General features: G+C 38.4%; 6 protein-coding genes and 1 long non-coding RNA gene across 7 annotated transcripts; 3 read left to right on the forward strand and 4 right to left on the reverse strand.

The window, feature by feature from the left end:
- Positions 1–1,323: 1,323 nt before the first annotated feature.
- LOC114416335 lies at positions 1,324–3,345 on the forward strand. Its single transcript, XM_028381200.1, has one exon. The coding sequence runs from the start codon at positions 1,324–1,326 to the stop codon at positions 3,343–3,345; it is 2,022 nt and encodes a 673-aa protein (XP_028237001.1).
- Positions 3,346–8,158: 4,813 nt separating this feature from the next.
- On the reverse strand, positions 8,159–8,969 carry LOC114414234. Its single transcript, XR_003667164.1, has 3 exons — positions 8,798–8,969; positions 8,538–8,696; positions 8,159–8,473 (listed from the first exon to the last, which is right to left on the reverse strand). It is a non-coding gene; the product is annotated as an uncharacterized LOC114414234 (long non-coding RNA).
- Positions 8,970–9,458: 489 nt separating this feature from the next.
- On the forward strand, positions 9,459–10,093 carry LOC114414235 (auxin-induced protein 10A5-like). The gene has a single exon (XM_028378538.1). The coding sequence runs from the start codon at positions 9,580–9,582 to the stop codon at positions 9,859–9,861; it is 282 nt and encodes a 93-aa protein (XP_028234339.1). The 5' UTR covers positions 9,459–9,579; the 3' UTR covers positions 9,862–10,093.
- A 1,948-nt stretch (positions 10,094–12,041) lies between these two features.
- On the forward strand, positions 12,042–13,225 carry LOC114417113 (auxin-induced protein 15A-like). The gene has a single exon (XM_028382221.1). The coding sequence runs from the start codon at positions 12,226–12,228 to the stop codon at positions 12,472–12,474; it is 249 nt and encodes an 82-aa protein (XP_028238022.1). The 5' UTR covers positions 12,042–12,225; the 3' UTR covers positions 12,475–13,225.
- Positions 13,226–13,369: 144 nt separating this feature from the next.
- LOC114417111 (auxin-induced protein X10A-like) lies at positions 13,370–13,947 on the reverse strand. Its single transcript, XM_028382220.1, has one exon. It carries the CDS (start codon positions 13,916–13,918, stop codon positions 13,514–13,516), a length of 405 nt encoding a protein of 134 aa, XP_028238021.1. The 5' UTR covers positions 13,919–13,947; the 3' UTR covers positions 13,370–13,513.
- Positions 13,948–20,462: 6,515 nt separating this feature from the next.
- LOC114417110 (senescence-specific cysteine protease SAG39-like) lies at positions 20,463–21,578 on the reverse strand. The gene is made up of 2 exons (XM_028382219.1): positions 21,139–21,578; positions 20,463–21,055 (listed from the first exon to the last, which is right to left on the reverse strand). Exons 1-2 carry the CDS (start codon positions 21,575–21,577, stop codon positions 20,463–20,465), a joined length of 1,032 nt encoding a protein of 343 aa, XP_028238020.1. The 5' UTR covers position 21,578.
- A 1,240-nt stretch (positions 21,579–22,818) lies between these two features.
- On the reverse strand, positions 22,819–23,905 carry LOC114416337 (chymomexicain-like). Its single transcript, XM_028381204.1, has 3 exons — positions 23,785–23,905; positions 23,480–23,701; positions 22,819–23,219 (listed from the first exon to the last, which is right to left on the reverse strand). Exons 1-3 carry the CDS (start codon positions 23,903–23,905, stop codon positions 22,819–22,821), a joined length of 744 nt encoding a protein of 247 aa, XP_028237005.1.
- Between the last annotated feature and the right edge of the window lie 1,685 nt (positions 23,906–25,590).

Below are 25,590 nucleotides of genomic sequence, written 5' to 3' on the forward strand. Positions count from 1 at the left end.
TGAAGTTGTTTTAAGAATTGTATTATTAAATAGACTAAAGTAATTGCATTTATTTATATTTAAGTGTGTCATACATGCCAATTTTCTTTTTATATTCATGTTGAGAAAAGTATTTGTTAAAATTGTGTGTCAGTACGTGGTATAGATATCAGTGTAAAATTTGACTTCTAGTGTCAATTTATCATGTTTGACAGAGACAAACATGTAGGCAAGACAACTCACTCACAATCACACACACAGAGACATGCTCCTTGAAATATGAATCTGTCATTCTAATGGTCCTTCCCCCCTCCTGCCCAAGAAACGAAGATTTTTACAAGGTGAGAAGACGCCTGTTGTACAAAATGTCTTCACTAATCTATGTTAGTCTCCTACTGTGTGAGATTTATTGCCAATTCAAGCAACAAGTTATACGTTGGAAGACATCTTCACTGCAAGGAATTGTGAGGCCACCCATGGGATGATCATATCCAAAGTCTTCCTCAGCTTGAGTCAACAAGTCCTGGAATGAAGGTTGGTTCATGTATGATACAGGAATCACAAACCGCTTCATTTTCTCCCCGACATAGACTGCAAGATAGCCGTTTGGTGCATCCACCGCTTTTGATGCCTTTCTGATACCAGGTAAACAAAAACCCATCGCTGTATGGATTTCAGAAGAGAATTGCTTAAGAAAAGTGTTGAGAATTTTGAATGCTATGGGATGTGAATGATTTGTGTTGGTGATAAATGCTTTCTGCCATCAATATATACATATAGGAAAGCATATGTAAGAAATCATCGGCTGTATGAATTATTGGTGAAGGAGAGCTATGAGATAAGATAAATGGGACCAACTTAGAGACAAGGGCATATGGTGTTGTCTCGAGGACTTTATCAAGAATTAAGATAATACTATCCCAGCTTATCGAGTGAAGGTGATAGCATAGTAATGCCTGAGGTGCAAACAGCAGACACAAGTGCAGAACAAACAAAACCACATGAAGGTGAGGTACGAATAGCAAGTGGTATTAAGAGAAGGGTCTCTAGGCCCAAGTACCTGAAGGACTATGTTTGAACACGTTTGAAGCTGGAGGTTCATGAAGATGATGCTGCAGGATCGTGCCCAACGGTCTTGATATTTTCCATTATCTTGATATTCCAATTTTGCATAAAAAGACAAATTCGGTTATTGTAGAATATCACTATAAATATCCTTATGTAAATAACAGCATTATCAATAAGAATTTCACCTTCTTTTTCATATTGCTTGTGGAGGTTCCCCTGGTCCTCGAATTCCAGGGATTCTCTAGCTGTGTGTATCATTTTGGTGCTCTCGTTGCTATGCCTGACTCCTCTAATACTCCTGCTTCCTTAGAGGATGCCATTCTCAAGCTTGCAGCTCAGCAATTGTCCATGGGTGAGACCTTACAAACAGTCACGTTCCAGCTGAATGAAATCCTTCATCGTCTTCCCCCTACGAGTCCCAACACAGGTCCTGCCACAACTACCCCTGTTTCATCTTCTTCCCCTGCACACCATCACCGAATTAAAATTGATGTTCCTCGATTTGATGGGAGTGACCCCTCTGGGTGGATCTTCAAGATCACCCAGTACTTCGAGTACCATTCAACCCCAGAGGCAGAGAGACTTACCATTACTGCGTTCTACATGGATGGCCGTGCGTTGGCTTGGTTCCAATGGATGAACAACAATGGCCAATTCACGTCGTGGCCTACTTTTCTTCAAGCGGTTCAGACCCGGTTCGCTCCTTCCCAGTACGAGGACCCTACCAGTGTCTTGTTCAAGCTTACTCAGAGGGGTACGGTGGCCCAGTACCTCGCCGAATTTGAGGAATTGGCGAACCGCATCGTCGGACTCCCCCCACCCTTCCTGCTGAGCTACTTCGTGTCGGGGTTGTCGCCGGACATTCGCCGCGAGGTCCAGGCCCACCAACCACTGACACTCGTCCAGGCGACGGGTCTGGCTCGTCTTCAGGAGGAAAAGTTCCTCGATGGCCGCACCCTCTCCCGTACTCGTCACCCCCAACCCATACACACTCACCCTCAACCCACACACACTCATCCTCAACCCAACCCCACCCACCTTGAACTTCTTTCCCCCAACCAGAACCCTAATTCACCCATGCCCCTGCGCTCAGTCCCTACCCCACCTATGCTACCACCACCCCTGCGTCCCACCCCTTCACCTGTGAAGCGCCTCACCCCAGAGGAAATTGCCTCTCACCGGGAGCGAGGGCTTTGCTTCACGTGTGACGAGAAATACCACAGAGGGCATCGCTGTGCCTCTAGGGCATTTCTTCTGGTCGCTGAGGAAGACGAACCCCTCCCAAGCCTTATAAACCCCCCTGACCCACAACCCGACCCAGCCCCACCTGACCCGACTGACCCGTACCCGGCCCAGATTAGTTTTAATTCATTAGCTGGACAGGTGGCTCCCGAAACGCTGCGTTTCATGGGCTTCATCAGAGACCGCCAGGTCGTCTTGCTGGTGGACGGTGGGAGTACCCACAACTTCATCCAGCTCCAGCTAGTTTCAGAATTGGGTCTCTCCACACGTGACACTAGCCCCTTGCGCGTCATGGTAGGTAACAGACAACATTTGGAATGCACGCGCGTCTGCGAGGATGTCACGGTGGTTATTCAGAGCACTCAGTTCACCGTTGACTTGCATGTGTTACCCATTGCCGGTGCGAACGTTGTTCTGGGGGTGCAATGGTTGAAGTCCCTCGGACCGGTCCTCACCGACTATAACACGCTATGCATGAAGTTCTTTCATACTGGAAATTTGGTAGAATTAAAAGGGGACACTGAGACCACTTTAAACTTCATATCTTCCACCCAATTCCATCATCTCCGACGACACCAACCAACCAGTCTATACTTCCATGTTGTGATATTACCGGAGCCCCCTTCCATCCAAGCTAATCCTATTCCCCCTCCACAAATTCAGGCCATCCTTGACCGATATCACACTTTATTCCAACCACCCAGTGCTCTTCCCCCGCAACGAGAGACCGACCACCATATCCACCTTCTGCCCCAAGCCACACCCGTAAATGTCCGGCCCTATCGTTACCCTCACTTCCAGAAACAGGAGATTGAGCAGCAAGTTGAACTTATGCTACAAAAGGGCATGATACAACCCAGCAATAGCCCTTTTTCCTCTCTGGTCTTGCTTGCCAAGAAGCAAGATGGATCATGGAAATTTTGCGTGGATTATCGGGCACTCAATGCTCTCAACATTAAAGACAGTTTCCCGATACCTACTGTAGATGAATTGTTAGATGAATTAGGAGGTGCTCATTACTTCTCCAAGCTCGATTTACTTCAGGGGTACCATTAGATTTGTATGTGCCCAGAAGACATTTTGAAAACCGCTTTCAGAACCCATCACGGACATTACGAATTTCGCATAATGCCGTTTGGGTTATGCAATGCTCCCTCATCATTTCAAGCCACGATGAACGCAATATTCTGGCCATACCTCAGGCGCTTCATTATTGTCTTTTTTGATGACATATTGGTCTACAGTGCATCTCTGACAGAGCATCTTAATCACCTTGAAATTACTTTTCAGGTATTACTCACCCATCAATTTGTTCTCAAATTCTCAAAGTGCTTCTTTGCGCAGAATCAAGTAGAATACCTGGGCCATATCGTGTCGTCGGAGGGAGTGAAACCAGTAGCCTCGAAGGTTGAGGCCATCCTGCATTGGCCAATTCCACATTCGATTAAAGCAGTTAGAAGTTTTTTGGGGCTCGCCGGCTTCTATAGGCGCTTCATTAAAGGCTATGCTACCATAGCTGCTCCTTTGGTCCACATCACCACGAAAGCCCATTTTCTGTGGACAGAAAAAGCCTAGGCCGCATTTGAGCAACTGAAACTAGCAGTGTCAACGGCCCCTGTGCTATCGTTGCCGGATTTCGAGCAGCCCTTCACCGTTGAGACGGACGCATCCGGTGTGGGGATGGGAGCTATCTTATCTCAACAGGGACACCCATTGGCTTTCTTTAGCAAGCCTTTTCCCCTGAAACTCTTGAGTGCATCCACTTATGTAAGGGAATTATTTGCCGTCACGGCGATAGTTAAGAAGTGGAGGCAGTATTTATTGGGCCATCGCTTCACCATTGTTACGGACCATAGAAGCTTGAAGGAATTATTAACGCAGGTCATACAAACCCCAGAGCAGCATACTTATTTAGCAAGATTGATGGGATATGATTACCAGATAATTCATCGTTCTGGAGCCTTGAACCAAGCTGCTGATGCTCTTTCGCGTCTGCCAGAGCATAATTCCTCATTGATGACGTTATCGGTACCATGTCTTACTTTCATGGAGGAGCTCCGCCGACAGTTGGAAGCTTCCTCAGAATATGTGAATCAGAGGCAAGCAATTGGTCAATCTCCTACCACATTCCCAGGTTATTCAGTTGTCAACAACCTCATTCTGCACCAAAAGCGCATATGGCTTCCCAGGGGACTTCCATTAATACCCACTCTGCTCACTGAATTTCACTCAACTCCTGCCGGTGGACACATGGGAGTGGCTAAGACTTTAGCTTGAGTGTCAGAGAATTTCAGTTGGCCTGGTCTTCGCATGGATGTAACAAAATTCGTTGCCCAATGCGTTGATTGTCAACTCACTAAGTACGAAACCAAGAAAAGTGTAGGTCTGCTCTGCCCTTTGCCGGTTCCACAGAGACCTTGGGAAGATCTTTCCCTAGATTTCATAATGGGCCTTCCACCCTTCCAAGGCAATTCCGTAATCTTAGTGGTCGTTGACAGGTTCTCTAAAGGCATACACCTGGGTATGTTACCAGCTTCGCACACAGTTCACATGGTGGCTGTCCTGTTCATGGAGATCGTGGGGAAAATTCATGGGATTCCGCGAAGCTTAGTATCAGATCGAGACCCCCTGTTCCTCAGCAATTTCTGGCGTGAGCTATTCCAATTGAGTGGGACGCAACTTTGAATGAGTTCTGCCTATCACCCTTAGACAGATGGGCAGACTGAGGTGATGAACAGAATCATCGAGCAATGCTTACGCGCATTTGTTCACCGGAGACCGTGGGTGTGGGGGAAGCTCCTCTTATGGGTAGAGTGGTCTCATAATACCTCTTGGAACACTGCGATGGGATCCACACCTTACGAGATTACTTTTGGACGAAAACCATTCAATTTCCCAGATTATATCACAGGAACTTCAAAATTGGATGCGGTAGACGAGATGCTCCAAGACAGGGAGGAAACATTCCAATGTATCAGGAAGAAGCTTCTTAAGGCCCAAACTCAGATGAAGAAGTTCACAGACACGAAGAGGAGGGAAGTGTCGTATCAGCCCAGAGATTGGGTCTTACTCAAACTCAGGCCTCGCAGACAATCATCAGTGAAGGATAATCCTGGGGTGCACGAGAAATTAGCAAAGAGGTTCTATGGTCCATTTAAGGTGCTTGAGCGTGTGGGACCAGTTGCGTATCGATTAGAGCTGCCGGAAAATGCGCGTGTTCACCCTGTTTTCCATTGTTCAGTATTGAAGCTATTTCAGGGGACACCGGAGTCTGAGATTCCGGCCCAGTTGCCGGACCAATTTTTGCAGGATCAACCCCTCATCTCCCCGCTTTCTATCCTGGATTACAGGAGGACCACCCCAGCAGACCCGTGGCAGGTGCTTGTACAATGGAAAGGGCTGACTCCTGATGACACGACCTGGGAAGATTGGGACACCCTACAGCAAGAATATCACCTTGAGGACAAGGTGATTCTGCAAGGGCCCCCGAGTGATAGCATAGTAATGCCTGAGGTGCAAACAGCAGACACAAGTGTAGAACAAATGTAACATCCCAATTTTTCGTAAATAAATTTAAAAAGCTTTTTAGTAATAAATAAATAAATAAATAAATATAGAGCAAATAATTGGCTGAGTACCCTAGGTATAAATAGTTATGTTAAGTCAGCTGCTTCCTTTTGGCCTCATTTTCGTTTTTCCCCTTCTCCTCTCAAAACCCTTTTCTTTTTCCCGCAGTCCACCAAACCAGTCTCAGAAAAATGACGATCTCGAACCCGTTCACCATTGGATCGTCGTGAAATTTTAGTATCATGTTCGCAACACAATTCCGAGCATTCTCACCGTTGGGAATTTCGATATCATGTCTGAACTGAGAGAAAAACCCTTCGCATTGTAGCCATTTTCTTTCCCGCAGAAACCCAGAGCTGTCTTGGTAAAACTACGATCCCGGTTTCGTTAACCGTTGGATTATTGTGAAATTTGGATATGTTGTTCGAAATGCAATTCCGCACGCTTCCACCGTTGGGATTTGCGAGATAATATTCGTGGAGGGAGAAAAAGGAATCGTATGAAGACAGTACAAGTGTAGGTTTCAATTTCTTCTCCGTCTCTCTGACGTTTGGGAATTCTATCGGAGCAGTCGGATGAATAATTGAAAGAATTTTCGGGAACCGCTAGAGATGCTGCTATCGCTGGCTGAAGACACGTGAGCCCGCTTAGAGGTAAGGGATGAGTTATTCACAGTTGGGGATTAGTGAGAACATGTGTAGGGATCCTTAGAGGATTAAATTGGGATTTTATTTTGGAATGTTTGTTAAATTGCAATTTTTCCTTTATGATTATAAATAAAATATTGATGTCCTGATGAAAATTGCTTGATAAATTGTGCTCTTGATATTTGTATATTTGGACCTATGATTTGAATATAATTGTGTAATATTATTTGAGGGGTTTTAGTCCTCATGTTGTGATAGTCTTTTATATAAATTGTTATATTGAGGATATGAAATGATAATTCAAATTGTGAGTATGTGATGAATTGTAGAATAACATGTTGCTTTGAGATTATAATATTGTTATTGAGATTGAGTATAAGTGTAAAGTTGAACATGTGTTAATTTGTGAGATACGTGTAAACATGTGATGGTGGATTGTGACACTATGAGATGTGAAATTGTGAATGAGTTCTAGTTGTGGATAAGTGTGTAGTTAACACTTGATGTGAAATTACTTGTGTTGTAAGCTATGAATTGTACAATACCCGACCAGCGTTATCTTGAGAAAAGCGTTGATGCGCAGTGTTAAAGAGAAAATGTAGGTTTCCTATTTAGGAACCAGTGTTAAATCGTAGCGCAATTGTGTTGAACGTGTTTAAAACACGAGTGTAAGGTCGTGGGTATTGTATAATTCATGAGCAGTGTCTGCATGTAAAAAAAAAATATTTTAGGGGTTGGACCTGAATCAGGAGGGAGAGGCCCTGACGGACTCTTCGGAGTGTAGGCCTTGGGGGTCACCGGGTTTGAGTGCTCCTTTAAGCCTATGCTGATCTCATATGGTTGGAGCATTCTCGCAAAACATCGTGACCCTGACTGGTCTCCCTATGATCTTACTTAGTGAGAGTGACCTGACAAACTCATTGTGTGGTGTGTCTTGTTATGTACTCCTAAGCGCCCCAGGGTGGTTTTTCACTGACATGGTACCACATTGCATATAGAATTGAGTCTTAGCATAACTATTGCATATGCTTGCTAATTGATGTGTTATTATATCTTGATCGAAGTGTGGGATTCTTGTGTAATGTGATTGATAATTGAAAAGTGAATTTTGAATGACGAAGTGGTGAAGTTACGTGAGCTATGTTTAAGCAAGTGGTATCTCATTTATATAATATGTATATTTAATTGTCTTGTTTCTCTATTAGTTAGGAATGTGATAACTCACTCCCTGTGTGTTGTTGTGTTTGGATCCTGTGATGATCTTGAACTTGTGTTCGGGGGAGCAGATGAATAGGTGGATGACTATGAAGAACCTCATGCTAGAGGACACGGGAACACCACGCTTTGATAGGATGTGACATTAGGATATAGGTTATATATTAATTGTATGAGACTTATATGACTTTCTTTGAGTCAAGATGACTTTATTATTTATTTGGACAAGTTTGAATATGATGTAGAAGAAAGTGAATGTGAGCCTTTTACCCATTTGAAAAGCTTGTATTTAAAAATGTTTTAAAAATACTTTTAATTAATATTTGAATTTTTATTCCTTTATTAATATATATGTGAGGGGTAGAGGGTGTCACAACAAACGAAACCACATGAAGGTGAGGTACGAATAGCAAGTGATATTAAGAGAAGGGTCTCTAGGCCCAAGTACCTGAAGGACTACGTTTGAACATGATACAGAGCAACAGACCATTGCAGTTCAAGCTCAAGATGCAGGACCAATTGCATAACCAATTTCACAGACTCGAGAACAAGAAGAGAATGCAGAAGCAACAGATCAGCAGGTGCAATTAGTAAAGAGGCCTAAGAGGGTAGTAACAAAACCATCTTACCTTAAAGACTACGTCTGAGGGTGAGATGGGTATTTTAGCTAAGTAATATTCCCTTGCTTGGTGCTTGTTTGATAGTGGGGAACAAGAATAACGAACTTGTGTAATTGGGCTCCAAAATATCCAATTCTGTTAGGAAGAACTAGTATTAATAGCTATGTAATAATTCAAGCAAGGCATGAATGAGAATTACCTTCTTTGATTTTTCTTCTCGTGTGGAGGTGCTGGTTCCTCGAAAACCAGTTTTGCGTTTTCCCCTTTTAATTAGGTGTATCAGAACACGTTTGAAGCTGGAGGTTCGTGAAGATGATGCTGCAGGATCGTGCCCAACGGTCTTGATATTTTCCATTACCTTGATATTCCAATTTTGCATAAAAAGACAAATTCGGTTATTGTAGAATATCACTATAAATATCCTTATGTAAATAACAGCATTATCAATAAGAATTTCACCTTCTTTTTCATATTGCTTGTGGAGGTTCCCCTGGTCCTCGAATTCCAGGGATTCTCTAGCTGTGTGTATCAGAAGGCTAACAGATTTCCCAACTTTTTAGAAAACTCATGAGGAAAAAAAAATCAAAGTGGATCATGTTGACAATTACTAATTAAGGGGGGCAGAGACAATAAACTTAATGTGTGGAAATTAATTGTAGGCTGCTGTCGGTGAGAATAGTTCGTACATAAAAAATGTGGTTCATAGTACTTTATGATCATGTATTCAGTATTGGTTTTCTTCTTACTTCCAAAAACTTATTCAGAGCTGTCAATCTGGTCGGCTTAAGGTTTACTGGTTGCTATCGGTCACATGGTAGATATATTTATCAAAATAATTGTCAGCTTGCAATCATTTGAAGAAGCATGTGAGATGTCTTAAGCATATCCACCAATGGATTAGCCATACCACGATGCCTGAACAAACATTAGGTTGTCAGGTGGGTAATTTGGTGGCCACTAACTCAGAAGGTGAGGTACGTATGCACTCCTATTGAACTTCCTATTCCTTGAAAGAGACCTCTGAGACAATACCATGTGATCCTTTCTCCCTCAATAGACCCCATCATGGCCCACTGTGCAATTGGATTGCAGAGGTCCTAGACATTATATACACACAATTTCTTGGGTTTCCAAGCAACACAAGTCATCCCATTCCTGAAGTATCAGAACTCAAATATTTCTTCCGCATACGAGTTCTTTGATATCAGTATGATACTTGTTGTGTGGAGCAACAGAAAATAATGGGTTTTCGCATAGTAGGTATTGTTAGGCGGACTTCGTTTTCTACAACCCAAGCAGCCTCCAAGAGGGTTGACGTACCAAAAGGCTATGCTGCAGTCTATGTTGGAGATAAGATGAGACGGTTCACAATTCCAGTATCATACTTGAACGAACCTTCATTTCAAGAATTACTCAGTCAAGCAGAAGAAGAATTCGGATATGATCATCCAATGGGTGGTCTAACAATACCATACAAGGAAGAGGAGTTCCTAAACGTTACCGCTCACTTGAATGAGCTGTAATTCAGGCTAACGGAGACTGAGATAGATTAGATGAGGCAAATTTGTACAGATGGCATTTTATTTTTTGTACAGAATTTAAAACCTGTTGGCTGAATGAGAATGCAACAAAAGACATTCTTTAAGCACTTTTTTCTTTTTCCAAATCTCAATTATATATTGAACCGTAACATTATCATATTTAATTTGATATATGTCAGCATCAGGCTATCAGCTAATTAATATTGGGAATTAAGCACAGTAATCATGTTGGAGATATTGACCAACCTGGATAAGGGTTGTTAATTAATGCTTCCCTTCCTTATTTTTCAATATATGTCCGTGATCTGAACAAGGAACGCACAACACATTATTTTTCCTGAAACAGTTTTTGCCGCTAGCTTGTTGCTTTATTTTCTATTTAATATGTGGCTCATTCAGTTCCTGCTTTAAGCAACACAAAGTAATTGTGTATCTTGAGTTAATTTAGTACTCCCTTCCGTTCTATCATCACTCCAAAAGCATTATCATTTTCCAAGGGTCATTGATTCTTCTATTTTCCTAAACAAGATTGATTACATTGATTATTAGTTGTTATTTGGGCAGGAAAGCATGGATTGTCAGTACAGTGATATTGCCCCAAAATAGGAACACTAATCCATTCAATTTTAATGAATAGTAAACAGTAGTCTATTATCCATGGCCAATAATTTTTCCCTATCGAACTTATTTCTGTTTATTAAATGTAAATTGAGAATTTGGATCGCTGATTTCAAAGTCAAGGTGCATAAAGTATTTTGGGATGGTATAATTATGATATAAATGTTTGTCAGTCATACAGGGTGAAGTGAACATTGTAAAATAAATAATAGAAAACACAAAGGAGTTGCTTTGAGTAGTTGAATTCATTGTCATTACGCAAAAAAAATATGAAATACTGACTTTTGTCATTCTATAATCTTTCTTTTCCCTCTTTGTCAAAAAAGGGAGATCTTTACAAGTTGAGAAGACGCCTATTGTACAAAATGTCTTTGCTAATCTATGTCAGTCTCCTAAAGTGGCATTTATTAATTCAAGAAAGAAGTTATATGTTGGAAGACATCTTCACTGCAAGGAATTGTGAGGCCACCGTTGGGATGGTGATATCCAAACTCTTCCTCAGCCTGACTTAGCAAGTCCTGGAATGACGGTTTGTTCAAGTATGATATGGGGATCACAAACCGCCTCATTTTCTCTCCGACATAGACTGCAAGGTAGCCCTTTTCCACATCCACTGCTTTCGAAGATGCTTGGTTTGCAGAAAATGATGCCTTTCTGATACCAGGTAAACGAAAACCCATTGTTGTATGTGTTGAAATTAGGGAGAGAGTGTCCAAAAAGACTTGTAAATTGGAGATGAAAGTTTTTGAACTGCGAATGCTTTAGGATGTCAACGATTTTTGTTGTGCTAAAACCTTGCAACAATGAATATATATAGATGAAAGAATTTGTAAGAAACAGTTGGCTACTTGAATTATTGTGGGGGAAGGCAATGAGATAAGTGATGGGACCGAGAGGAGACAGGGGCATATGGTGTTGCCTTGGAGGACTTTCTCAAGAATTAACGTTACATGTTATAGTAAAACAGATGTATAATGTCAAACCTCAGAAATATAATGGTCTATGATCTCTCGCTATCTATCTGTGTTGCCTTATAATTCACCAGTCAGAAAATACCTTCCAGTTGTACTCCAGCATGACATGAAGAAAACATGTCCAAAGCATGCCTACAAAAGTACGGAATACCGATTAATGCACTAAGAAATGTGAGGATTCACTTAGGCACGTCTCATTTGGTTACACACGTCAATACAACTTTTGGAAAAAAACAAGGCCATATGGAGCTGTTCTATCGGAGTTGATAGCTCTGAAACAGTGTAGATAAGATGACAACTAACACTGAGTGCATCATCATATCACCAGGCAGGCATCCTGAACAACATTATTTTTCTGTACGTCAAATTCTAAGTAGCAGTAACTGCATGAAATTTGCACAAATGAAATTTCTGGCCCCCACCACACTGAATAAGCCTCTGTCAACAAGATCAAATGAAGGTGGGACTCTTGTTATCTACAATCACTTGTTACGTTGATTCTTAAGAAATTTCTCTAAGACAACACCCCATATGCCATGTCTCTCATTTGGTCCCATGACTCCTATCTGATGTCCCTGCATCACCAACAATTTAAGTACCCAACTAATGGTTTCATGCATATCCTTTTGTCTATATAAGTATTCACGGCTGCAAGCATTGAGGACCAACACAAATCATTCACATCGTAAAGTGTTCGAAATTCAAAATTCTCAACATTTCTCTTAAACCATTCTCTTCTCCAATCTATACAACAATGGGTTTTCGTTTACCTGGCATCAGAAAGGCATCAAAAGCGGTGGACGCACCAAAAGGCTATCTTGCAGTCTATGTCGGAGAGAAAATGAAGCGGTTTGTGATTCCCGTATCATACCTGAACCAACCTTCATTCCAGGACTTGTTGAGTCAAGCCGAGGAAGAGTTTGGATATGATCATCCCATGGGTGGCCTCACAATTCCTTGCAGTGAAGATGCCTTCCAACGTATAACTTCTTGCTTGAATTGAGCAGAAATCTCACAGTTAAAATAATAATTATCTTTATCAAATTAAAATTTTGAGCTGCAAGGTCCAAAGCACACGAGGTACCTTCCCTGCCGAAGCAGGTGCAAAATACAATTGGACGTAACACCGAGGTTTATTTTCTTCCTTGAATAGACATGGCCTACTCTCGTGACAAAAACATTCTCTTGTACGATATTCACGAATGGTATGGCCCATTTTCACTAACCCTATATAGGGAGAAGTGGAGGAACCAATGCTTTTTCCATAACTTCGGTCTACCAGATAAAATAAAACATATATGACCATACCATGCAAGAAGAATAGTTCGAAACTGTGTGGATCGGAGTTCTTATTTTATGTCCACCAAAATTGGCGATCTGTTCTGTTATTGCTGTGAATTTTGGGGCAATACCATGGTATGTAGTAATAATTCCATGGCAATACCATAGTAGTAACAACTCCATAGCTGCTTGTTCAGGAAAATGAAACAGTTGATGAACCTTTGGACAACGATAATGATTTTGCAGTGATGATAGAATGAGAGGGAGTAATAATTTAACCGAAGATATATAATTACATTGTGGTGCTTAAAGAGGGGGAACTAAAAGAACCACATATTATAGAAAAAGGCAACAAGTGGGGAGTACTGTTTCAGGACAAAAAAGTTTTGTGGGTTTCTTGTTCAGATCATGGACACATATTGAAATACAATAGGTCAGTTTAGTAATTAACAATCTTATCAAGGTTGCCCTATATCTCCAACAGAATTATGGCAATTAATGCCTAATATTTATAAGCTGATAGTCTGATCATGCTGATAAATATCAATAACTTAAATTTGACAATGATACTGTGTGTTATCTGTTAAACCATATTGAGATTTGGCAAAAGCAAAAACTGATTAAACGAAACGTGTCCTGTGCTGCATTACTTCTCATTCAGGAAACAGGTTTCAACTTCTGTAGAAAATAGAAAATCAAGAAAATGCCTCTTCTGTACAAATTTGCCTCATCTAATCTATCTGGGTATCCATTAGCATGATTTACAGGTCATTCAAGTGAGAGGTGACGGTTAGGAACTCATCCTCCTTGCATGGTATTGTGAGACCGCCCATTGGATGGTCATACCCGAATTCTTTCTCAGCTTGATTCAGCAAATCCTGAAAGGATGGTTGGTTCAAGTATGATACGGGGATGACAAACCGCTTCATTTTCTCTCCAACATAGACTACAAGGTAGCCCTTTGGAACCTCCACAGCTTTGGAAGATGCTTGGTTTGCAGCAATTGATGTCTTCCTGATGCCAGGTAAGCGAAAACCCATTGTTGTTGTATGAGTCGAGACTTGGGAAGAGAATATTGTAAGGAAAAACTTGTGAATAAGATGCAAGCTTTTGAACTTCAAATGCTTTAGGATGTGAATCACTTCTGTTGTCCTAAATGCCTGCATTCATGAACATATATAGAAGAAATAATTGGAGAGGAATCGTTGGCTACATGAATCACTGAGGTGGGAGGACTATAAGACAAGACTGGTTGGATGGGACCAACAGGGAGGCAAGGGCATATGGACGGCCTTGGAGGACTTTCTCGCTGATGCTGATTCCGTGTGAAATAAAATAGATGTCAAACATCAGAAATATTTAAAATGATATATGACCTCTCGCTATCCGCTGCCTTATAATTCATCAGCCACAAATTACCTTGCAGTTGTACTTCGATGTAACGTGAACAGAACATGTCCAGAGCATGTTTACAAAAATATGGAATATCAATTAATGCATGAATAGACGTTACGTTTCACTGAGGCACGTCTCATTTGGTTACATGTGGAGGCTTTATGCTGGCCAATTAATGTTTGATAAGGTGGGGTTACACAAGTCTTCACAACTTATCCTTGATAGTTGGACCGAAGACAACACCATGTGATATCTCGTGCGTATGCCCTCCATCCATTGACAGTCGCTTTCTCTGGGAATTGGGTTTCCACAGAATCTTACAAACTATATATATACACAATTCTTGGTCTTCAGTAAACACAAATAACACAAGCCATTGCATTCCTCCAGCTTTGACATTTTGGATCATTCTTTTCAAATTAGAGATTGTTCTTCTTCCTCCAATCAAGCAAAACAGAATGGGTTTCCGTTTACCTGCTGTTCGACGGGCATCATTCACGGCTAGCCAAGCAGCTTCAAAATCTGTACAAGTTCCAAAGGGCTATCTTGCAGTGTATGTTGGAGAGAAACAATAGCGGTTCGTGGTTCCCGTATCATACTTGAATCAACCTTCATTCCAAGATCTTTTGTGTCAAGCTGAGGAAGAGTTTGGATATGATCATCCCTTGGGTGGCCTCACAATTCCTTGCAGTGAAGATGTTTTCCAACATATAACTTCTCACTTGAATTGAGACCACAAATCTCACTGTGGGAGACCCACATAGATTAGTGGACATTTTATACAATAGGCATCTTCTCAACTTAATTGTAAAGATTGCCAATTTTTGAGTAATGACAACAAATCCAATTGCTATGCATTTCTATTTATCAATTACATTCATGTTCACTTCCTTCTGCTAGCTATTATAGAACGATATATAGACACTATTAAGAGGTTTCTCATGGTGAAAAAAAAAAAAATCATGACTGTTATATATATAACAGCCCTCATGCTTCACAGCCAGGAAAAGCAATAATAGTATTTTGGTAGGATCTAAGAGGAACATGAATTTAATAATTCGGGTCGGGATTAAATGATTTTTACTTTCTATTATAACACATAATATTAAAATTCATGACCCCAATCGTACACCTTTTTATTGAGATATATCAATTATATATCAAATAATAGTGCCACATGAGGCATGTATATATATGGTACATTTTAAACTCTGAGCTGTATAAATTGAAGTACCATCTCAACTCAGCTCATTGTTTCTCTTCGACTTATCGTGGCCCGTGGTTCCAAATAATTTATACCAGCTGGCCATTTGATACAACACCTATAACGATTTTCATTTTCATTAAAGCATGATAGAAGTTCGAATGAAATTAAAGTGTTGATATGTTGGTTAAGGAATCAGTAGATTTAGTAGTTGCAATGGTCAGTCAATATAATCTATCGGTCATTATTTAAAGAATATGGGAGCTACAAATCTAGGTCATATAATCACACGGTATCGATGATTATGAGTAGAAGTTATTTAGTGATGACATGATTATTGTATAAAAATATTTTTCTTTTTAGTAAAATAGTGTGTTTGTGACAAAAAGAAGGTATAACAAAACCATTTTTATTTGACATATTATTCCTTTCTTTGTCTCTCTTTTTCATATGAGGATCTAAGTAAACCAAAATATTGTCCCTTTCGAGTAGTACCACAATTACATAATTTTTTCTTCACTCTGGTGTTAGTTAAAAAATAATTAATTGATTAATTAGTTTGTTAAAGCAACTTTAGTACCAAATCTTGAACAAGGATTTTGAGCTCAAGATTTGGTCTTGGGTGAATCTTTCAGTAAAGGGGGACTAGAGATCTCTAGGGTAGAGAATGAGTTCTTTTGCAAGAACCCTAAAGATTTCTAACATATCTAAAAAAACAAAAAAAAAAAATAGTGAAAAAAATAGAAATTAGCGAGAAGGAGAGACGGTGGTTGAAGAAAAAATGGGCTTACTTGGAGGTGGTCATGCACGGTTGCGGATAGTCACGTCGGAGGGCCGCAGAGGGGGAAGGAGGAAGGGGGAGGTGGGTTGCGAGGCCACGGAAGGGAGGGGGGAAGGGGAGTAAACATGGTAATGGGGCGGGACGGGGACGGGTATTGTCTCCCAAATCCCCGACCCTGACTCCCCAACATGTCCCCATACCCGTACCCGGGAGTAGTTAAATTTATTATCCCATCCCCGTACCTATTGGGTATCGGGTATCTCCGACCCTGTCCCTTACCCGATTCAAATTAAAAAAAATAATTTTTTTTGTAAAGAAAATATTAAAAATTTGATTTTAGAAAAAATAAATTGATTGTTAAACATTTATTTTTAACTACTTATATATCAACAAATTTATTATAACACATGTGTCTACAAAAATCGTTAAGAAAAAAATGTTAAATTATGTAAAAATTCTAAAATAAAATTAACTAATAATAAAAATTCTAGACCTTTTGATTAAATTATGCAAAAATTCTAAAAATTAAGTGGCGGGGCGGGTCTGGGTTCGAGGTCGGGGTGGATGTAGTAATCCCATACTCGTACCCGTACCTGACTTTTGATTATTGGGGAAAACTCAAACCCGAACCCATGCTCGATCAACTTGGGTATTACCCGTCAAAGTCGGAACGAATACCCACGGGTATGAGTTTTCTTGCAATGTCTAAGGGGGAGAGAGGAAAGAGAAGGAAGAAGAAGGTGGAGGGGAGGGGAAGAAGGAAAGTTAGGAGAGAAGGAGGGGAAAAAAAAGAAAGAAAAGGAAAAAGAAGGTAGTGTACACAATGCCGAAAAAGAAAGAAAAAAGAAGAAAAAAGGAAGCTTAACGGTGGGGTTAGGGGAGGGAGAAAGAAAAAAAAAATATTTAAAAGTGAAATCTACGTGAGACCTACAAAAAATTGTTTAAGATCTCAAAATGAGATCTACTATTAAAAAAAATAATTTTTGTAGGTCCCACGTATATTCCTTTTAAAAGAAAAGTTTTAAAAGTCAAGAACAAAATTAACATTGAAAAAATTTTCAAAATCCAAAAGTATCAGATTATACTAAATATTTTTAAGCCCAAAGAGAATAAAGGAAGAGAAAATGAGAGATGTGGGCAAATAAGAATAATTAAAAATGAAGAAAATATAATACATCATTTAAATTTATTGAACTTGTTAGTGACTAACAATTAAGAGTAACTTTAGTGGTAAATCTCAAATTGAGATCTTAAACTACTTTTTGGTACATCTCAAATTAAGAAATTTTAAAACTTTTTTTTCGCTTGTGCTTTTTGTTTTGTTGGTGAAAAACATGTGTGTTTTCTATCATGAACTCCATTATTTTTAAGTAGTCAACGCTTTATAAATACAAATCTTTGTTATTTATATAGTCTTCTTTGTAGGAATTTTTAATCCAAGGCACTTCGAGTTCAAATCAAATTCAATTTGAACATAGTAGCATTAAATATACAATAAATCTATTTTATACTTTGTGCTGGATTTTCAATTTGTAAAAATGTTTTTATCCTCTAGCCGTTCTAGGAATACAGATTATGTGAACTTTTCTATTCCTATAACTGATATGCGGAAGATGGTGGCAGTGATTGGTTCAAGAAGACTTGTATATATAGTTCAGTTTGCTTTATTATTTTATCATAATTCTTCTTCTTTCCAATTTATTATTCAAGCACTATAGTTGTTATAAATAACGGCTTACTTTACTATTAGAGAGTTACTCGAAAGTGCATTGAAGGACATTCATTTATGTTTCCACTTAGATAGCTAGTCACATTTTTTTATTTTTTATTATGAGAATCATGTCCATGTAGTGCTTTCTTTCTACAACTCTAATTTTGCTGTTTTTTCTTTGCCTGCCCTTCCAGAAGATTTCCAGAAAGTGAGGGTGCAAAGGTAAGCAATTCTTTTATTCGGGGTTACCATTTAGAAATCTTTCTCATTTCTATTTGACTACTTTAATTTATCCATTCATTACATTTTTACTGAGGCCGATTCTTGGTGGCACCATGGGATTTGATGCAAATGCACGTTTTTGAGAATGAAACATAGAACTGCTGATTACTCATTTGCATTGTTATTGTTTCCTATTGATTGGCCATAATTCCCAGTAGGAGAAAAAGAAACTACACTTTATGCAACTTCATATGAAGACACTGCTATAATTCTTAGCCTATACTTGCATGTTATTTTTGACTTTCAAATTTCAATATCCTTACAAGTTAGTATGTTGCTATAAAATGTGGAAGATGGGAAATAAAAGACCAGAGAGGAGAGGAGAGAGAGCAAGAGAGAGAGAAGTAACCGAAGGTCGTTCATTCATTCAGCACGAAGCGAGTGAAGCGGAATCCAAAGTCGAGGCAACAGAGTCGCGAAGGTTGCTCCTCTTCCGCTTCAGCACCATTTTCGTTGGTTTCAGGTCTTTACTAGAAGCTTCAGGGATTAGGTTACTGGTTAGTGAAATGTGTGAAAGATTTGTTGTTCCGTGCTATTCAGGAATATTTGTGGTCTTTATATAGGCATGTTAACGTTGAATTCTAAATTAGCCATTTCGGGATATTGCTACTATGGACAAATTACTTGTCAAGCGTAGCGTAGAGACTAGAGACTCGATAAGTCGATATATGGTGCCAAAGTAGTTCATTGAAAGGGAGAATGTGCGTATTGGGAAAGTTTAGTATTATAAAAATGGAGGTTTGAATTCTTTAGCAACTTCGTGGAGACAAATTAATAAGTGGAACGTAGATAGTAATATTTAATTAAGACTACACGTCACGGTAAAACGGAGCATAACATGAAAACAACAAAGTAGTAGGTTTAATTAATCAAGATAGAGATTTGCTCTTATAACTAGTTAATTAATTAACAAGTCATGCTTTTTTTTTTTTACTGCATTAACAAGTGTTGCTAAAGTCACAACTTATGCCTTCTAAATTAAGTAGAGGGAGGTATTATTTTTTGACGCATGGATGTTCAAATGATTGAGAGTTGCAAATGCTAAAAACATTTTGTGCTTACAGTCATAAAGGGATGTTAATTAAACCCTTAGATGTCAACAAGAAAATCATTAATTGTCATCAAATTCGGACGCCCTTTTTACGCTACAGCTGATCAAATTATGATTATATATATATATATATATATATATATATATATATATACACACACATATGCATGTATTCGTGTGTATGAAATGAAGATGCAATAACATCAACACTGGCAAGCAAAAATGAAATAATAAATAAATATTTGAAGATGTACAATGAAAAAAATACAGTGGGAAACAAAAAGATTTTGCATGCATTTAACAGGGGAATGAAGTTTGGTGATCGATCTAAGTCAAATACTTGCACTCGTGTTTATATTCTTTTTTACGAGTTCTTATGTTTAATAGATCATTATGTTATATGTAAATGCACTGAAACTTCATGAGTATTACTTATCTGTTTATATTTTAATTTCAGTTAAAAAATAATCTCTAAAATATTAATTCGTGACATTTGTTATATGACAAAAATCTTTTATATATATATATATAATTTTTTTATTATAATTTTCATATGAAGTTTTTAATTTTATAAATTTTACTTACATTCCTTAATTAATTTTTTTTTTATTTGAATTAATGCTATAATTTTGACACTTCTTAGTTAAGTGTGATTATTCATAAATGAGTGATATTTTTCTTTATATTATTATATTATTAGTATGAAATTAATATATATCGATTTTATGAATGATTAAATTTGATCCTAAAATTACTCACCAACTTTAGTGAGATCTTTCTTTCACTCTTTCAAACCAGGTTCTTAATCTACAAAATTAAATTTCACAATTTCACTTACAAAACTAAGTCTAGTACTACGGATCAACCACTTGTTATTGAATTCCAAAACACAAGATAGAATGACGGGAAAGACCTGCATTTTTGTCTAATTAAATAGGCATTTTAATTAAAAGCTTGGAAAAGGACATACAAGAAGAGAAGTTGTAAGAAAGAACACTGTCTAAAGTGAGAGGCAATGAAGGAAGAGATTATTGCACTACACTTGTTAAATTAAATAGATACATAAAGTATATACGCACCTCCATAAAATCATTAGAAGTCTATTCACATCATAAAATAAAAATCAAACTCGTTATGCGTGTATCGGTGTGTGACTGTATATATATATATATATATATCATAACTAATGACCATGACTAATTTTTCATTTGATAATAATTGATAGGTACAATGATTCATACACTGTTATATGCACAACTGAAACTTAAAAAGATATGCTGAACAGTTTATGCAGTAGGGTAAGATGCCATCATAGCTATGCCACAGATTCCTTCCACAGCTTTCACACCCCTCTGCATCATAATGTAGCCTTCTTCACCCCACTCGGTTCCCCATGAGTTCTTAACCAACCAATACTTAGTTCCTTCATTGTTTTCACCATATCCCACAGCAGTGACACCGTGATCTAACTCAGTTCCACATGAACCAGTGAAAATACCGCTCTTGTAAAATTGAAAATCAGCATCACTGGCATCAATGGCTACAGAAACTGGTTGATTTGCTACGGCTTTTTGCAGTGCCTTCTCATTGTTAATAGGGACATCTTCATAGCCAGTGATGGTAGCAGCGTGGACCGCTTCTTCCTTTATATTGGATTTTCCATCAACACCCTTGTAAGGGTAACTGGCTTCAGTGTTAATTCCATGATTTTGAATGATGAATTTGAAAGCACCATCCATATAACCACCCTCGCAACCATGGTCTGTACCCTTTGTGTCACAATCAACAACTTCCTGTTCTGAGAGAGAGACCAATTTTCCTGTACTTTTCTTATGAATTCCTTCAGTTGCTGCAATAGCAGAAAACGCCCAACAACATCCTACAAGATAAATTTATAGTTAGATAATCATTCAATTTAATTAGACTTGGGAATGCCAATGAATAATCAAGCACTTAAATTACCACATGAGCCTTGGTTCTTGATGGGTGTAACTGCTCCTTTCTGTCTCCAATCTATTGAGTCTGGTAGCACAGTCACATTTTCATACTTAAAAGTGGTTGTTCTTGTGTTTGAGGAACGCATGTGCCCATTGAATCCATTTCTTGGCACAATGAACTCCTCGCTGGTGAGGTCTGCAAATTGATTAATGCCTAGCTTGTAAGGTTTATTGGCAGCATTGTTGAAGGCTTCAATGTAATTCACATTTTCCTTAAATACCCTGAAACGTTTTTCCTTTTCCTCAGGATCCTTATACACCTTGCCATAACGAGCCATCCATTGTTCGTGCCTCTCATACATGGATGCATCTTGGAGAGTGCGAGATGCGACTTGAAAAGCCAAGAATCCCAAACAGAAAAATAATGCCAATGAAATATGATGGAACTGAATTTTGGTGGCCATGGGAGGTACTAAGTACTAGTTAGTGTGATGGTGGGAACAAATATTTTGTTGGTTAATTTGAAAATCGAGATAATACTGGATAAATCTGAAGTCGTGTATAACACTTTCAGATTGAATCAAATTTCGGGGTTCAACCAAAATTGTTCAATCGGATAAAATCAGAAGATTAAGAGTTTTGTTTTGGTCTTGTATGTTTTATCACCCGTTATGCTTTCTGAACCAGAATGATTATTTATGATCAAAGAGCAAGTGGTTTTTGGCGGTTGATGGAAGTTTTATCTTTTTAAAAACTGCCTTTTCCTGAAAGTCGCTTCCATGTAATTTCCAAAATTTGCCTAAACCGAACATCTCGTCATTACATTAAAACAAGCGTGCACTCTTATTTTAACATAATAAAGAGATCAATTACACTAAAATGTCCAACAAACCTCCCCCATTTTAGTGTAATTACCGATCAAATCACCAAAGTCATAACATACCACAAACTACTGCATAGATGAAATATCGTGACGATTGAATTTCATCTTAGCAAATTACACGTTTCAAATATTCGAATATCAGGGTGTCACTAAGGATTGAACCCTTTCTATTCATAATGAATACATGAAGATAATCTGCACAATAGTTTATAACATTACTCTTGCTCGACACTAGTTTACTAGCCTGTGTCCCTATCCTTCATAAGCATATCAAAGCCAAGTCCCAGCTTCTTGAAGCAGCTAAACTTCATGCTTATATAGGTAGTCCTTTTCTTTCTTGCACCTGCAAATGCAATTTTTCAAAAGAACCATTGAGAAGTTATACTTCAACCTCTTTAACTTACAGAACCGAACACATACCTTTTGGGATACTTTCGATGATGTGTTCCAATCTCTACATGTTAAGCTTTCCACATTGAATTCAGCACCTAATGTCATATTAGATGGGAATTGGGTATCTTAACATAAGAGATTTCAGATGGACTTTAATCCTAATCCCATAGCCGACCTTTTCACGAGATCTCTACTTAACCCTTTGGTTAAATGATCGACCAAATTATGCTGAGTTCTCACAAACTCCACTGATATCACACCATGCATGATTAACTCCCGAACCATGTTGTGACTAACACCCAAGTGTCTAGACTTTTCATTATACACTTGACTATATGCCTTAGCCAAAGTAGCCTGACTATCGCACCTGATAGACATGGGAGGTATAGGTTTGGGCCACAATGGAATCTCATAGATCAGATTTCTTAGTCACTCAGCTTCTTTACCAGCTGCTGCTAAAACTACAAATTCAGATTCCATTGTTGAATTTGTAATGCAGGTCTGTTTCTTGGATGCCCAAGAGATAGCACCTCCTTCAAGGAGGAATACCCAACCACTTGTGGATGAATAATCTTTCATATTGGTTATCCAACTTGCATCAGAGTAACCTTCAATAACCGAAGGAGATCCAGTATATGTCAAACCATAGTCAATGGTTCCCTTTAAGTACTTGAATACTCTATTCATAGCTTGCCAATGATGAGAACTGGGATTACTTGTAAACCTACTAAGTTTAGCAACAACATAAGCTATATCAGGCCTAGTACTAATCATTGCATACATGAGTGATCCTACCGCCCTTGAGTATTCAAGTTGAGACACTGCTACACCTTTATTAGGTAATAGCTTCAGGTTAGGATCAATGGGAGTATTTATCGGAGAACAATCTTTAAAATTAAATTTCTCCAATATCTTCTCAATATAATGTGATTGAGAGATGGAAATGCCATTGTTTCCACGTTTGATCTTTATTCCTAAGATCACATCCGCCTCCCCCATATCTTTCATATCAAACTTAGAAGACAAAAATGCCTAAGTTTCATCAACTTGATCTTGGTCGGTACCAAAGATCAACATGTCGTCTACATACAACCACCCTTATAAGGGTAACTGGCTTCAGTGTTAATTCCATGATTTTGAATGATGAATTTGAAAGCACCATCCATATAACCACCCTCGCAACCATGGTCTGTACCCTTTGTGTCACAATCAACAACTTCCTGTTCTGAGAGAGAGACCAATTTTCCTGTACTTATCTTGTGAATTCCTTCAGTTGCTGCAATAGCAGAAAACGCCCATGGCCAACAACATCCTACAAGATAAATTTATTGTTAGATAATCATTCAATTTAATTAGACTTGGTAATGCCAATGAATAATCAAGCACTTAAATTACCACATGAGCCTTGGTTCTTGATGGGTGTAACTGCTCCTTTCTGTCTCCAATCTATTGAGTCTGGTAGCACATTCACATTTTCATACTTAAAAGTGGTTGTTCTTGTGTTTGAGAAACGCATGTGCCCATTGAATCTATTTCTTGGCACAATGAACTCCTCGCTGGTGAGGTCTGCAAATTGATTAATGCCTAGCTTGTAAGGTTTATTGGCAGCATTGTTGAAGGCTTCAATGTAATTCACATTTTCCTTCTCTTCGACTTCAACAAAGTCTCATTCTCATTTGGTGACAAAGTAGTCTCATTTTGAGGTTGGGTATAACCTTTCTCTACAATCTCTCAAGCATCTTGAGAACCTAACAAGGCTTTCATGCGATGACACCAATTATCATAATTCTCTTTGGTAAGACGAGGGAATTAAAACATACTCAAGCCATTGCTTGTCATCTCTCAACTCACAAAGTATTTCTCTCTCAACACTCTAGAACTCAAGCTCTGATACCACTTTGTTGGAAGAAGAAGATTTTATTTTTTTGCCACACCAAATACAAGAGTATGATCCCCTATTTATACTAGAATAGAGTGACCATTTGACTAATCACATAAATGCTTAATACCTTATTCCAAGATACTAAATGCTAATGGAAAACCTTGACTTAGTAACTTACAACTTTTAACTTAGAAAATTGCACAATTATAAGACTCATAATTATAAGCTTAGAAACTTGCTATTATTAATTTTCTAATCAATATCTAACAATTATATATCTTCGGTTAAATTATTACTCCCTCCCATTCTATCATCACTGCAAAATCATTATCATTGTCTAGGGTTCATCAACTCTTTCATTTTCCTAAAGAAGCAGCCATGGAGTCGTTACTACTATGGTATGGCCATGGAGTTGTCACTACTATGGTATTGCCATGAAGTTAGTACTACGTAACATGGTATTGCCCATAAATTCGCAACAATAATAGAAGGGATTGCCATTTTCGGTTGTCATAAAATAAGAACTCTGATCCACACAGTTTCTCTTCTTGCATGGTATGGTCATATTTAGTTTCATTTTATTTATTAGACCGAAGGTACGTTGTGTGCTTCGGACCTTGCATGCTAAAAATTTTAATTTGATAAAAATAATTATAATTAGAATACAATTTAACTTTTTCTGCCAAATTATTTTAACTATCCTTGGTCCGAGGGAAATTACTTCTGCTATACCCATTTGTTTACCATTATTGATTTGAAATTTATCAACTTATTGTTGAAATATAAACTTGATTTGGGCCTAAATTAATTATTTGGTTCCTTGAACTTAGTTATTTTGGGCTTAAGTAATTATGGGTCATGTTTCTAGAGAATTCTTGTAATGTTTGGAGTGTCTAGATATTTCTTATGGTTGTAATATTCTCTAGAATACTCTTTGGATCTCTAGAGTTGAGAACTCTCTAGAATTAGTGTGTCTAGAGTTCTCCTTAGAGTAGTATAAATAGAAATGTAATCCTACACATTTGTATCAAGCAAAAATACAAAGTTCTCTCCTCCATAAAGAATTCTCCTTCCTATCAAGTTTCTATTCAAAGTCTCCAATATTCCTAAACACTTTTCCTAAACATAAAAAGCCTTATTTCCAACAAAGTGGTATCAGAGCTTCAAGATCCTCAAAAGATGGCGAATGGAGGTTTCCTTTCCAAATGCCGATGCTCGCAAAGAACAACTATGATAATTGGAGTATCAAGATGAAGGCGCTACTAGGAGCTCAAGATGTGTGGGATATCGTAGAGAATGGCTTCGAGGAGCAAGATGAA

Source organism: Glycine soja, chromosome 6 (genome assembly GCF_004193775.1).
Source record: "Glycine soja cultivar W05 chromosome 6, ASM419377v2, whole genome shotgun sequence".
NCBI classification, from domain to species: Eukaryota; Viridiplantae; Streptophyta; class Magnoliopsida; order Fabales; family Fabaceae; genus Glycine; species Glycine soja.